Source organism: Triticum dicoccoides, chromosome 2A (assembly GCF_002162155.2).
Source record: "Triticum dicoccoides isolate Atlit2015 ecotype Zavitan chromosome 2A, WEW_v2.0, whole genome shotgun sequence".
NCBI classification, from domain to species: domain Eukaryota; kingdom Viridiplantae; phylum Streptophyta; class Magnoliopsida; order Poales; family Poaceae; genus Triticum; species Triticum dicoccoides.
The window spans coordinates 75,382,695-75,397,850 of record NC_041382.1 but is presented as its reverse complement, the minus strand read 5'-3'; the positions used below and the strand labels follow the sequence as shown (position 1 = coordinate 75,397,850).

Below are 15,156 nucleotides of genomic sequence, written 5' to 3'. Positions count from 1 at the left end.
TTGAATGTTTTGACTTTATATATACAGACATCATATTCCGCCTGACGGTACAACCACGGTGGCACTTAACGAATTTCTTATTTCAGAAAGTATTTTGGAAAGTTCATTACCACAGGAAGAACAAGTTATGCACGAAGGCATATCAACATCAAAGGTATCAGCTAGCCTATTACAAAGCAACATGGTGCCCATAATAACATAATTGTTTTTCACAAAGGAGAGACAGTTTTAAAACCGGCTTCCGGTTTAAGCTTGGCCACCAGCCTGGCCTGATGGTTGTGGGTCATCCTGCGCCGCTTCAGCTTCCGTTTCTCTACCCAGTGGCTGGAAATCCACAGTTGTCCAGTCGATTCCCATTAATGCTTGAAAAACAGCTTCATCATGGATTAGCGAAGGCGGGTCAATATCGGGAGCGTAAGTATTCTTACGGATTGGAGGGATCAGGTTTTCCGATTCATGGATTGGTGCAGCTATTCGCTTGTTCTGACTGTCATATTGGTCTTGATAATGAGACAAATCTGCTTCCTCAGCCAGTTGACAAGCTAGCGGACGTACCTCCCAGTTTATGGCTCGCAAATCCGCTTCACCAAATTCTGACCCGTCTTCCTTCAAGCTGGGATAACCCTGAGCCGCTTCAATAGGATCAAAATCCGGCACCCAGGCTTTTGCCCGGATTAAAGCATTGATTGCACCAGTTCAAGCAGCAGATTTCTTCAGCTCTTCAACCCGGGCAGGAAGCACTGACAGTTTCATCAGAGTATCTTGAATCAAACTGGGCGCCGGTTTGTTATGAGACGTGGTACAGATGATCCGCTGGGCACCAGTATACAATTGTTCAACCAAGGTATAGGCGGCTTTCAATTTCTTCCGCACATCTGACCCCAAGTGACCAATGTGTGTCCCTGAAATACCATAAAGGGTTAATAAACCGGCGACTCTGTAAGAAGGCAGAACCAATTCAGAAGGCAAGCTGGCTTACCAAAGATAGCAGTGGTCATGGCATGAACGTGCCGCTTTATGCTAGTCAGTTCATCCATCACTGGTTTTAGTGCAGCCTCGGCATCCTCTGCTCGTTTGATCAAAGCGGACTTTTCAGTGGCCCAATCCGCCCGTTTCTTCTTGAAGTTCTCCTTAAGTTGTTCCATGGCGCTTAAGGCACTGGCCAATTCCTCTTTTGCTTTGGAGGTTTCAGCCTGTTGGGTTTTCAGGTTTTCTTGCAGATCGATGACTTGGTTTTCTTTCGCCTTCAGCTCCGCCTGCAGGCATACAGATATATGTTTCAACAAATCAGTAGAAGGATTCAAGTACCAACCACATAACAAGTTATGCGCTTAGCACTTGGGGGCTAATGCATATTCGATCTTCATCTTTCAATTGTTTACAAAGTCCATCAATGCAAGCATTCAACTTGGCACTTGGGGGCTAATGGCTATTTGATCATATGTATTCTGATGCGGCAGTTTCAATTACTTAAAGTACCGGTTTAACTATGCTAAGTTGAACCGGCCCTTGGGGGCTACATCAGCAAATTTCAAAGCATCAAGATTTATATTATTAAGTCCCGGTTTGAAAGAATAGTTCAAACCGGCCCTTGGGGGCTAGGAGAGTCAGCTAGAATAAAAGCATACAAGCAGGAAGGAGCATATGGAAGTTACCTCATATTTATCTTTCATCATATTAACCAGATCGGCTTCGTAGTCACAGTTGGTATACAGCCGGTTCAGATAGCCGGAATGGATATCTTGGGCGTTCAGAGCAGCGTAAGCCGTCAGATCAGCGTTCCACATGCCTTTGCAAAAAGTAGCAAATTCTTCCTTGGTAGAATGTTTGGATAAAGCGACAGGATTGCTTGGTTCAGTATGGCCAGTGCCAGTAATGACAACCTCATCATCCTTGGTACCGCCGGTTTGCACTGGAGCTGTTGGCTTCTCAGTAGGTTTTGCTGGACCGGTGGAGCTTTCAATCCGGATGGAACCCGTGGGATGTTGGATAGGGCCTGAGGTATCAACAGGCCTCTCTTCAGCAATAAGATCATCATCTGGCTGCGGTGGATTGTTGGGAATATCCTTCGAGATAGCCGCTTCAAGAATGACATCTTCTTTGGCCGCTTTGTTCAGGTGGGCCTTCTTGCTTGGCCTAGGTTTGGCCCTGAGAAGAATAACCAAATTAAATACACCATGTGTTCTAAGGCAATGTACTGCAAACATCACAATAAATATAGCTTACCCAAGCACCGTTTTGAGCGGCGGGAGCTGAGTGGCCGATGACTCGCCAGAAGATGAGTGGGAAATAACCTGGTAATCGGAGTCAGACGGATTAAGAGGTTGACGAAAGCAGCCCGCTTTAGGACAAGCACTGACAAGCAAATTAGAGACCTCCGGTAAACCGGCGGAGGTAACTACCTGTCCGCTGTGCCGGGTGGTGCGGCGAGCTTCGTGTTGTTGAGTCTTCATAAGAAGTTTAGGATCCAAATAAGCAAGAGGATGAGAAAATTTAACTTTCTGGTTTGCCTGACGGATTTTTTGTGAAGGCAAAGTTTCTAAATCGGAAGAGAGAATAATTACCTCTGCAACATCCGCGTGGCTGGCTTCGGCATCATCCTGACAAATATCATCATCAATAAGACGCATGAAAAATAAACCAAGTGAGTCAAGCTCTACCTCAAAGTCCAGATTATCCACCTCATCATCAGGGGCCCGATTATAAGATGCAGTGGTTCTTTTCCGGCGGGCAGTCTTCTTCACAGCCTTAGTCTTTTGCCGGGTTGCTCTTTCCGGTTTATCTGTTTTCTCTGGTTTCTCCTGCGGCAGTTTTTTGCTCCAAAACGGATCATCGCCCTGATTATGCAGACACTGATATTAAAAACAATAACCAGACATATCAATAACAGATTCAGCAAAGAGAAAAATCAAAGTCTTACAGCTGGCGGTTTGTTGGTAGCACAGAAGGGAAGCAGTCCGGTTCTAGCACAGTAGTGTTCTAGTTCATTTAGTATTTTACGCACAGCCTCTGTGATTTCTTCATGGGAGAGCTGGAGTTGTGGGTCATCAACACTATCAGTATACTCGCACATCAAACCGGAGCGCTGACTAAGGGGCAGTATGCTCCATGATATCCAGCAGCGAGCGAGATCAACCCCTGTCAAACCGTTGTCCATAAAGGCTCTGAGCTTTGACAGTTGGGGAGCATATTTGCTTCTCTCCTGGGCAGTCAATCTTTGAGGAAAAGGGTGTGTATTGCTGAGCCGCTCCGGACGAAAGCCAGGCAAGGGATTCTCACCAGTAGGGGAGGTGTCTTTGCAGTAGAACCATGTCTGATTCCACTCCTTGGGGTGACTGTGCAGCTTGGCGTGAGGGTATGTGACCTCTTTCCTTTTATGAATCGCCATGCCACCCAACTCCGTATTGGAGCCATCAGTAAACTCAGTACGGCGGTTTAGATGGAAAAGATCTCTGAATAATTCCACTGTTGGCTCCTCTTGAAAGAACACCTCACAGAGCACTTGGAAGTGGCACATATTTGTAACAGAGTTGGGGCCAGTGTCTTGCGGATGGAGTTGGAAATCAGCTAAAACATCCCGATAAAATTTAGAACCGGGCGGTTTAAAGCCCCGGGCTAGGTGATCTACGAAAACAACAACCTCTCCTTCTCGAGGTGTGGGGGGGCATTCTTTGCCAGGAGCCCTCCAATGGATGGTATCTTTGCTGCCCAAGGCGTCAATCAGGACTAAATCGTCCAGTTGATCCTCTGTGACGCGAGAAGGGACCCAATTGCACTCATACACTTGCTTGGCCATGATGGAATCTACAAGGTAGAAGATCCCGGTTCAAAAATGCATTTGATCAAGGTACGTTGGTATGGGCACTATTAAACTGGAGACAGAACTATCTGAACTGGAGTTTCAAGAAGCAACCAACATCTGGCGGTTCAACAAGAGGACTAATGGTATATACCGGTTTGTCAAAATTTTCTACAAAGTTAAACCGCCTGATCTAAGCATTGAACAGTCAAGACTGCAGATGAGTAAGTACGCAAAAACAGATTTCACAAGATTATACTACAGCTTTGGATCTGGAACATGTTTATAAAGGAGATAAATATTCAAGGCCCAAAAGGAGCAGTGCGGAATCAATAATCAAAGGTACGGATAAGATCTATGGTCTTAATATGCGAAAGTGAAGACGGAGGATAAAAACTACTGCTACACATAGCGAAGATTCACAGACTCGTCTAAGGATCTATCATATGAACAAGAAACAAGCGACGAACGCTACAGAACATGGAAACCCTAGAACAGATCTATGATGAAAAGGATAGAAGACTTACCAGAGCTGAGGAAGGAGCGTAAGGTCGCCGCGGTGCTCTGGTACGCTCAGGTTGATGCAGCGGCCAAAGCTAGTGCAGAGGTCGACGGCGGCGGCGAAGGTCTGAAGCTGGGCGATGTGAGGAAGAAGAAGCAGAAGGGCACGAAGGGGAAAAAGAAATGACCCTTCGGTCCTATTTATAAAGCAAGGACATGGGTCAGGCGCGAAAATCAAGGGGCCACAAGTTTGGAAACAGAGCTATCGCCTCGATTATCGTAGATCTATTAAACAAGAAGGTATCATGGATAGTTTCTTGATGACAGATGACATCACGTCGGTTTACAGCAATCAGAGAAGATGACATCACGGCGGTTCACCAAACTACAAGAAGATGTTGAAGCTGAAATTTTTGCTAAGGATTGACATGAACCTGTTCAAATCAATCTGGGGCCTAATGTTGGGGATATTACTACTGGGCATAAACCGGCCTATCTGGGCCGGGTTAACTTCATCAGCAGTTAAGTATGTTAAAGACCATGAAGGTAGATGAGGGCTCAAGACCCATAATCGGTTGAGAGCATGTAACCGTAAACCGGCGTGAATATGTAACTTGTATTCTAAGTTAGGAATAAGTAGAGACCAAACCGAACACATCTACGAGCCGGTGTTGGGACTCTGTAAACCGACAGGCGTCACCCATGTATATAAGGGGACGACTCGGCGGCGGTTCAAGGACAACAGACAACAACTCGAGACATAGGCGAAGCTTGTTTGCTCCCTAGTCATCGAAACACCCATCAATTCCATCACAACTAGACGTAGGCTTTTACCTTCATTGAAGGGGCGAACTAGTATAAACTCTCTTGCATCCTTGTGTCCGCTTTAACCCCTTCAAGCTTAACCCGTCGCGATGGCTTCACGACTAAGTCCTTTCTCTAGGACATCTGCCGTGACAAAACCACGACAATACCTGTGTCCATGATCTCCTGTCAGCTGCAACGTTTGAGTGCCCCGATCTCAAGAAAACGTTTTTAAGTGACGCTTAAGAGCGATTAAGCGCTGAGAGATGGCAAAGCGCTTCGCTTTTTCCCTAAGCGGTAGATTAAGCATTTTTTATTTAAATTTGACCAAATTTTGGCAATTTTGTACTTCTTCTGCTGGTCTGCTTGCGTAATGATGGCAATATGCTATTTATCTTATTACTAGGCTATGTTCAAGAACTATTTCCTTCATATTTTGGCAAAATTTTGTCCACATGATATCTGTTAGGTTATGTCTATTTGAACTGAACTGCATTTTAGTTGTTATTTTGCTTGCTATGCTAACCTGATATGTATTTGCTATTGTGTGAACTATACTTCAGATGCTACTTCAATAAACCATGTGCCATGCTTCCTATTTTCATGTGTATATCATTCAAAATCTGTCAAATTCTAGCCAATTTCAAAAAACGCTTAAGTGCGATTAAGTTGCGCTTAAGCGCTCATTGCTCTAAGTTGTGGCCTTCCGCTTCGCTTACGCTTTCCGCTTTCTTGAATATTGGAGCTTTAATAGCCGTAATCATCCGGTATGCTGAATGAACTGAAAAAACACCACGCCGATCATAGTGCCAGGCCCAGAAGTCATCTTGCATGCGGTTACTGATGGGTATATTGATGATCATCTCAATATCCAGTGCTATGAAATTATCCGAGAGCATTTGCCTGTCCCAAGAGCGAGTCACGGGATTGATAAGCTCCGCCACCGAAGTTGGTGGGTTAGCTGTTAAAGCGCAAATCGGTCGTAGTTTATAGTCCCTCGGTATCCAATTGTCAGTCCAAATCCGGGTAGTGGAACCATCACCTATTCTCTTGATCAGCCCTAAAGACAGCACATCCCTCCCTTCCAAAATCGATCACCAAACCTGGGACGGGGCCTGACCCAGGGTAACGTCGAGGATATTTGCATCGGGGTAATAGCAGGCTCGAAGAACTCTTGCGCTCAACGTCTCAGGCTCCTGTAACAGCCTCCAGGCTTGGCGAGCAAGCGATGCCAGGTTGAACAATTCAATGTCTCGAAAGCCTAAACCTCCCATGTATTTCGGTTTAGTCATTGTACTCCATGAGACCCATGCTATTTTCCTTTATCCATTCTTACTTCCCCACCAGAATTTCCGAATTATGCCATTGATATGCTCACAGAGACCCCGTGGTAATTTGAAACACGCCATCGAATATGTAGGGATGGATTGGGCCACGGATTTAATGAGCACTTCTTTACCCCCCGCTGATAAGCACTTCTCCATCCACCCTTGAACTCGCTTCCAGATTCTGTCCTTGAGATATCTAAAGGATCCTTCCTTTGCTCTACCCACATCCGAGGGTAAGCCTAGGTATTTCTCTGATAAAGATTCATTATGAACATTCAAAGTTTGCTTGATCGACTCTTTTGTCAAAACAGGCACTCCTTTACTGAAGAAGATGGAAGACTTTTCCTGATTTATCCTTTGGCCAGAGGCATTGCAATATGTTGTTAGTATATCTCTGACTCTTGTAGCACTCTCATCGGAGGCCTCAAAAAATAGCGAATTGTCGTTGACAAAAAGCAAGTGGTTAACTGTAAGAGCATTTGAAGCAACCTCTATCCCACGCACTGCCCCTTGCGCCTTCAATAGACACGATAATCCCTCGGCCGCTAGCAAGAACAGCTAAGGCAATATAGGGTCTCCTTGCCGCAAGCCCCGGGAAGGCCTGAAAACATCCAAGATCCCTCCATTGAAGAGAACAGAGAAAGAGACCGAGGACACACACCTCATTACAGTAGCAATGAACCTAGGGCTGAATCCCATCTTAGTCATCACTACCTCGAGATATGAGCACTCCAAATGATCATATGCCTTCATCATATCTAATTTTAGAGCACAATATCAGTTACCTTTGACCCTCCTAGTTTTCATGTAATGCAAGCACTCATAGGCTGTTATGAAGTTATCCGTTATAAGGCGTCCAGGAACGAAAGCCGACTGCTCTTCAGAGATGATATCGGGGAGAATGGATTTCAGCCGATTTGCTAAGACCTTTGAGGCTATCTTGTAGATCACATTACAAAGGCTTATTGGCCGAAATTGTCCTAAAACTTTTGGACTCGCTATCTTGGGAATTAAAACAATGAACATGTTGTTAATCTCCTCCAGTGAATCTACTCCATCGAGCACTCGAATGATCATTCTTGTTACCTCATCCCCACAAAGTTCCCAATGCTTCTGAAAGAAGTGGGCAGGGAAACCGTCCGGGCCCGGTGCTTTGGTCGGAAACATTTGGAAGAGGGCCTCCTTTACTTCCTCTTTGCTGTAAGTTTCATTCAACTTTGAGTTCATTATGCCATCTACTTGCACCGGTATATGTGATAGCACCTCTTCCATGCCAATAGTGCCCTCCGATGTATACAAGTTTGCATAAAATTCCGTTGCCATGCTGGCTAGCTCATCCCTGTCTGTACAAGCGGAGCCATCCTCCCGGTTCAACTGTATTATTCTGTTCTTAGACCTACTCGCGCTTGCTTTCCTCTGAAAAAATTATGTGTTCCGATCACCTTCAGAAAGCCAGGTGATGCGGGATCGCTGCCTCGGCATTATCTCCTCCCGATAGGATAATTCTATCATTCGATCCTCAATAGCTTTCTCTTCCCAACTGGGACCCATGCGTGGAGGTTCCTCTCGTAGCAAAGCTAGTTGGCGGCGAAGAGAACGCAACTCCATACGAACATAACCAAAAGTGTGCCGCCCCCATCGCGTCATGGCCGAAGAAATAGAAAGCAACTTGTTTGCCAGCTCGGACACCGAACCTGCAGGGCCGTCTTCATTCCATGCAGCTTCCACAGTTGCTGCAAAGCGATTGTCTGTCTCCCATGCGCACTCATAACGAAACGGTTTATTTATGTTCATTCTCTGGTCCCCAACCTCCAAGTCATTCAACAGTAGGATGGGACTATGATCACTCTTCGCTGCTGTCAGGTGCTCCACGCTAGCAAATGGAAACAAGCTCGACCAACTAGATGTTGCCAATGCTCTATCCAGCCTGACCCTGCAGTATTGTTCCCCCATCACCCGCTTCTCAAATGTCCAATCCAAACCCTTATAACCCAGGTCCGACAAGCCACAAACATCAACAGCCTCCCGAAACCCAGCGATCCGCGAGCTGTCTCGGGTGTTTGGGCCCATCTGCTCTTCTTGGTGCAAAATCTCATTAAAGTTGCTGATGGAAACCCAAGGCAGGGTACTCTCTCCTCGCAATCTCCTCATCGTGTCCCAAGTTTTATATCTCAGGCTCCTATTTGCCTCCCCATAGAAACATGTCAAACGCCATTGCGCGGCGCCTGGTTCAGAATGTTGGGGAATGTAGTAATTTCAAAAAAAATTCCTACGCACACGCAAGATCATGGTGATGCACAGCAACGAGAGGGGAGAGTGTTGTCTACGTACCCTCGTAGACCAGAAGCGGAAGCGTTATAACAACGCGGTTGATGTAGTCATACGTCTTCACGGCCCGACCGATCAAGCACCGAAACTACGACACCTCCAAGTTCTAGCACACGTTCAGCTCGATGACGATCCCCGGACTCCGATCTAGCAAAGTGTCGGGGAAGAGTTCCGTCAGCACGACGGCGTGGTGATGATCTTGATGTTCTACCGTCGCAGGGCTTCGCCTAAGCACCGCTACAATATTATCGAGGATTATGGTGGAGGGGGGCACCGCACACGGCTAAGAGAACGATCACGAAGATCAACTTGTGTCTAGAGGTGCCCCCTGCCCCCGTATATAAAGGAGCAAGGGAGAGTGGCCGGCCGGCCCTTGGGGCACGCCAAGGAGGGGGGAGTCCTCCTCCTAGTAGGAGTAGGACTCCCCTTTCCTAGTCCAACTAGGAAGAGAGAAGGGGGAAGGAAAGAGAGGGAGAGGGAGAGGGAAAGAGGGGCCGCGCCCCCTTCCCCTAGTCCAATTCGGACTCCCCATGGGAGGGGGCGCGCCACCTCCTGGGCTGCTGCCCTCTCTCTCCCCTCAGGCCCACAAAGGCCCAATACTTCCCCGGGGGGTTCTGGTAACCCTTCCGGCACTCCGGTTTTCTCCGAAATCACCCGAAACACTTCCGGTGTCCGAATATAGCCGTCCAATATATCGATCTTTATGTCTCGACCATTTCGAGACTCCTCGTCATGTCCGTGATCATATCCGGGACTCCGAACAACCTTCGGTACATCAAAATATATAAACTCATAATGAAACTGTCATCGTAACGTTAAGCGTGCGGACCCTACGGGTTCGAGAACAATGTAGACATGACCGAGACACGTCTCCGGTCAATAACCAATAGCGGAACCTGGATGCTCATATTGGCTCCTACATATTCTACGAAGATCTTTATCGGTCAGACCGTATAACAACATACGTTGTTCCCTTTGTCATCGGTATGTTACTTGCCCGAGATTCGATCGTTGGTATCTCAATACCTAGTTCAATCTCGTTACCGGCAAGTCTCTTTACTCGTTCCATAATACATCATCCTGCAACTAACTCATTAGTTGCAATGCTTGCAAGGCTTAAGTGATGTGCATTACCGAGAGGGCCCAGAGATACCTCTCCGACAATCGGAGTGACAAATCCTAATCTCGAAATACGCCAACCCAACAAGTACCTTCGGAGACACCTGTAGAGCACCTTTATAATCACCCGGTTACGTTGTGACGTTTGGTAGCACACAAAGTGTTCCTCCGGTAAACGGGAGTTTCATAATCTCGTAGTCATAGGAACATGTATAAGTCATGAAGAAAGCAATATCAACAAACTAAACGATCAACTGCTATGCTAACGGAATGGGTCAAGTCAATCACATCATTCTCCTAATGATGTGATCCTGTTAATCAAATGACAACTCATGTCTATGGTTAGGAAACATAACCATATTTGATCAACGAGCTAGTCAAGTAGAGGCATACTAGTGACACTTTGTTTGTCTATGTATTCACACATGTATTATGTTTCCGGTTAATAGAATTCTAGAATGAATAATAAACATTTATCATGATATAAGGAAATAAATAATAACTTTATTATTGCCTCTAGGGCATATTTCCTTCAGTCTCCCACTTGCACTAGAGTCAATAATCTAGTTCACATCGCCATGTGATTTAACACCAATAGTTCACATCGTCATGTGACCAACACCCGAAAGGTTTACTAGAGTCAATAATCTAGTTCACATCACTATGTGATTAATACCCAAAGAGTACTAAGGTGTGATCATGTTTATCTTGTGAGGGAAGTTTAGTCAACGGGTCTGCCACATTCAGATCCGTATGTATTTTGCAAATTTCTATGTCAACAATGCTGTGCATGGAGCTACTCTAGCTAATTGCTCCCACTTTCAATATGTATCCAGATTGAGACTTTGAGTCATCTAGATCAGTGTCAAAACTTGCATCGACGTAACCCTTTACGACGAACCTTTTGTCACCTCCATAATCGAGAAACATATCCTTATTCCACTAAGGATAATTTTGACCAATGTCCAGTGATCTACTCCTAGATCACTATTGTACTCCCTTGCCAAACACAGGGCAGGGTATACAATAGGTCTGGTACACAACATGGCATACTTTATAGAACCTATGGCTGAGGCATAGGGAATGACTTTCATTCTCTCTCTATCTTCTGCTGTGGTCGGGTTTTGAGTCTTACTCAACTTCACACCTTGTAACACAGGCAAGGACTCTTTCTTTGACTGTTCTATTTTGAACTACTTCAAAATCTTGTCAAGGTATGTACTCATTGAAAAACTTATCAAGCGTCTTGCTCTATCTCTATAGATCTTGATGCTCAATATGTAAGCAGCTTCACTGAGGTCTTTCTTTGAAAAACTCCTTTCAAACACTCCTTTATGCTTTGCAGAATAATTCTACATTATCTCCGATCAACAATACGTTATTCACATACACTTATCAGAAATGCTGTAGTGCTCCCACTCACTTTCTTGTAAATACAGACTTCACTGCAAGTCTGTATAAAACTATATGCTTTGATCAACTTATCAAAGCATATATTCCAACTCCGAGATGCTTGCACCAGTCCAAAGATGGATCGCTAGAGCTTGCATATTTTGTTAGCACCTTTAGGATTGACAAAACTTTCTTGTTGCATCATATACAACTCTTCTTTAATAAATCTATTAAGGAATGCAGTTTTGTTTATCCACTTGCTAGATTTCATAAAATGCGGCAATTGCTAACATGATTCGGACAGACTTAAGCATAGATACGAGTGAGAAACTCTCATCGTAGTCAACACCTTGAACTTGTCGAAACCCTTTTTGTGACAATTCTAGCTTTTGTAGATAGTGACACTACTATCAGCATCCGTCTTCCTCTTGAAGATCCATTTAATATCAATGGCTCACCGATCAATGGGCAAGTCAATCAAAGTCCATACTTTGTTCTCATACATGGATCTCATCTCAGATTTCATGGCCTCAAGCCATTTCGCGGAATCTGGGCTCATCATTGCTTCCTCATAGTTTGTAGGCTCGTCATGGTCAAGTAACATGACCCCCAGAACAGGATTACCATACCACTCTGGTGCGGATCTCACTCTGGTTTACCTACGAGGTTCGGTAGTAACTTGATCTGAAGTTACATGATCATCATCATTAGCTTCCTCACTAATTGGTGTAGTAATCACAGGAACAGATTTCTGTGGTGAACTACTTTCCAATAAGGGAGCAGGTACAGTTACCTCATCAAGTTCTACTTTCCTCCCACTCACTTCTTTCGAGAGAAACTCCTTTTCTAGAAAGGATCCATTCAAAGCAACGAATATACTGCCTTCGGATATGTGATAAAAGGTGTACCCAACATTTTATTTTGGGTATCCTATGAAGACGCACTTCTCCGATTTGGGTTAGAGCTTATCAGGTTGAAACTTTTTCACATAAGCATTGCAACCTCAAACTTTAAGAAACGACAGCTTAGGTTTCTTGCCAAACCATAGTTCATACGGTGTCGTCTCAACGGATTTAGATGGTGCCCTATTTAACGTGAATGCAGCTGTCTCTAATGCATAACCCCAAAACAATAGTGGTAGATCGGTAAGAGACATCATAGATCGCACCATATCTAATAAAGTACGGTTATGACGTTCGGACACACCATTATGCTGTGGTGTTCCAGGTGGCGTGAGTAGTGAAACTATTTCACATTGTTTTTAACTGAAGGCCAAACTCGTAACTCAAATATTTTACTTCTGCGATCATATCGTAGAAACTTTTATTTTTGTTACGATGATTCTCCACTTCACTCTGAAATTCTTTGAACTTTTTAAATGTTTCAGACTGGTGTTTCATCAAGTAGATATACTCATATCTGCTCAAATCATCTGTGAAGATCAGAAAATAATGATACCTGCCGCGAGCTTCAATATTCATCGGACCACATACATCAGTATGCATGATTTCCAACAAATCTGTTGCTTGCTGCATTGTTCCAGAGAACGGAGTCTTAGTCATCTTGCCCATGAGGCATGGTTCACAAGCATCAACTGATTCATAATCAAGTGATTCCAAAAGTCCATCAGCATGGAGTTTCTTCATGCGCTTTACACCAATATGACCTAAACGGCAGTGCCACAAATAAGTTGCACTATCATTATTAACTTTGCATCTTTTGGTTTCAATATTATGAATATGTGTATCACTACGATCGAGATCCAACGAACCATTTTCATTGGGTGTGTAACCATATATGTAAACAGAATAACAATTTATTCTCTTACTTAAATGAATAACCGTATTGCAATAAACATGATCAAATCATATTCATGCTCAATGCAAACACCAAATAACACTTATTTAGGTTTAACACTAATCCTGAAAGTATATGGAGTGTGCGATGATGATCATATCAATCTTGGAACCACTTCCAACACACATCGTCACTTCACCCTTAACTAGTCTCTGTTCATTCTGCAACTCCCGTTTCGAGTTACTACTCTTAGCAACTGAACCAGTATCAAATACCGAGGGGTTGCTACGAACACTAGTAAAATACACATCAATAATCTGTATATCAAATATACCTTTGTTCACTTTGCCATCCTTATTATCCGCCAAATACTTGGGGCAGTTCCGCTTCCAGTGACCAGTCCCTTTGCAGTAGAAGCACTTAGTCTCAGGCTTAGGATCAGACTTGGGCTTCTTCACTTGAGCAGCAACTTGCTTGCCGTTCTTCTTCAAGTTCCCCTTCTTCCCTTTGCCCTTTTCTTGAAACTAGTGGCCTTGTCTACCATCAACACTTGATATTTTTCTTGATTTCTACCTTTGTCAATTTCAGCATTACGAAGAGCTTGGGAATCGTTTCCGTTATCCCTTGCATATCATAGTTCATCACGAAGTTCTACTAACTTGGTGATGGTGACTAGAGAATTCTGTCAATCACTATTTTATCTAGAAGATTAACTCCCACTTGATTCAAGCGATTGTAGTACCCAGACAATCTGAGCACATGCTCACTGCTTGAGCTATTCTCCTCCATCTTTTAGCTATAGAACTTGTTGGAGACTTCAAATATCTCAACTCGGGTATTTACTTGAAATATTAACTTCAACTCCTGGAACATCTCATATGGTCCATGACGTTCAAAACGTCTTTGAAATCCCGATTCTAAGCTGTTAAGCATGGTGCACTAAACTATCAAGTAGTCATCATATTGAGCTAGCCAATAAGGATAAACCTAGAGGTGCATCTGCTCCTGCAATAGGTCAGTCACCTAGAGGTGCATCAAGGACATAATTCTTCTGTGCAGCAATAAGGATAAACCTCAGATCACAGATCCAATCCGCATCATTGCTACTAACATTTTTCAACTTAGTTTTCTCTAGGAACATATAAAAATTAAACGGGGAGCAAGATCGCGAGCTATTGATCTACAACATAGATATGCTAATACTACCAAGACTAAGTTCATGATAAATTAAAGTTCAATTAATCATATTACTTAAGAACTCCCACTTAGATAGACATCCCTCTAATCATCTTAGTGATCACGTGATCCAAATCAACTAAACCATAACCGATCATCACATGAAATGGACTAGCTTTCAATGGTGAACATCATTATGTTGATCATATCTACTATATGATTCACGCTCGACCTTTCGGTCTCCAGTGTTCTGAGGCCATATCTGCATATGCTAGGCTTGTCAAGTTTAACCCGAGTATTCTGCGTGTGCAAAACTGGCTTGCACCTGTTGTAGATGGACGTAGAGCTTATCACACCCGGTCATCAAGTGGTGTCTAGGCACGGCGAACTTTGGCAACGGTGCATACTCAGGGAGAATACTTTTATCTTGAAATTTAGTGAGAGATCATCTTATAATGCTACCGTCAATTAAAGCAAGATAAGATGCATAAAAGATAAACATCACATGCAATCATAATATGTGACATGATATGGCCATCGTCATCTTGTGCCTTTGATCTCCATCTCCAAAACATCGTCATGATTTCCATCGTCACCAGCATGACACCATGATCTCCATCATCTTGATCTATATCAATGTGTTGTCATATGGTTGTCTCGCCAACAATTGCTCTTGCAACTATTGCTATCACATAGCGATAAAGTAAAGTAATAATTTGGCGTGCATCTTATGCAATAGAGAGATAACCATGAGGCTTTTGCCAGTTGCCGATAACTTCAACAAAACATGATCATCTTATACAACAACTTATATCTCATCATGTCTTAACCATATCACATCACAACATGCCCTGCAAAAACAAGTTAGACGTCCTCTACTTTGTTGTTGCAAGTTTTACGTGGCTGCTACGG

At 43.9% G+C, this 15,156-nt stretch overlaps 1 protein-coding gene across 1 annotated transcript in view; it reads right to left on the bottom strand.

Moving 5' to 3' along the window:
• Positions 1–8,502, bottom strand: part of LOC119357621 (serine/threonine-protein phosphatase 6 regulatory ankyrin repeat subunit B-like) — a 33,059-nt gene extending 24,557 nt beyond the window's left edge. The window contains exon 1 of the mRNA XM_037624506.1: positions 8,127–8,502. Coding sequence (XP_037480403.1) covers positions 8,127–8,502 — 376 coding nt within the window. The remainder of the gene's footprint in view (positions 1–8,126) is intronic.
• Positions 8,503–15,156: the final 6,654 nt, after the last annotated feature.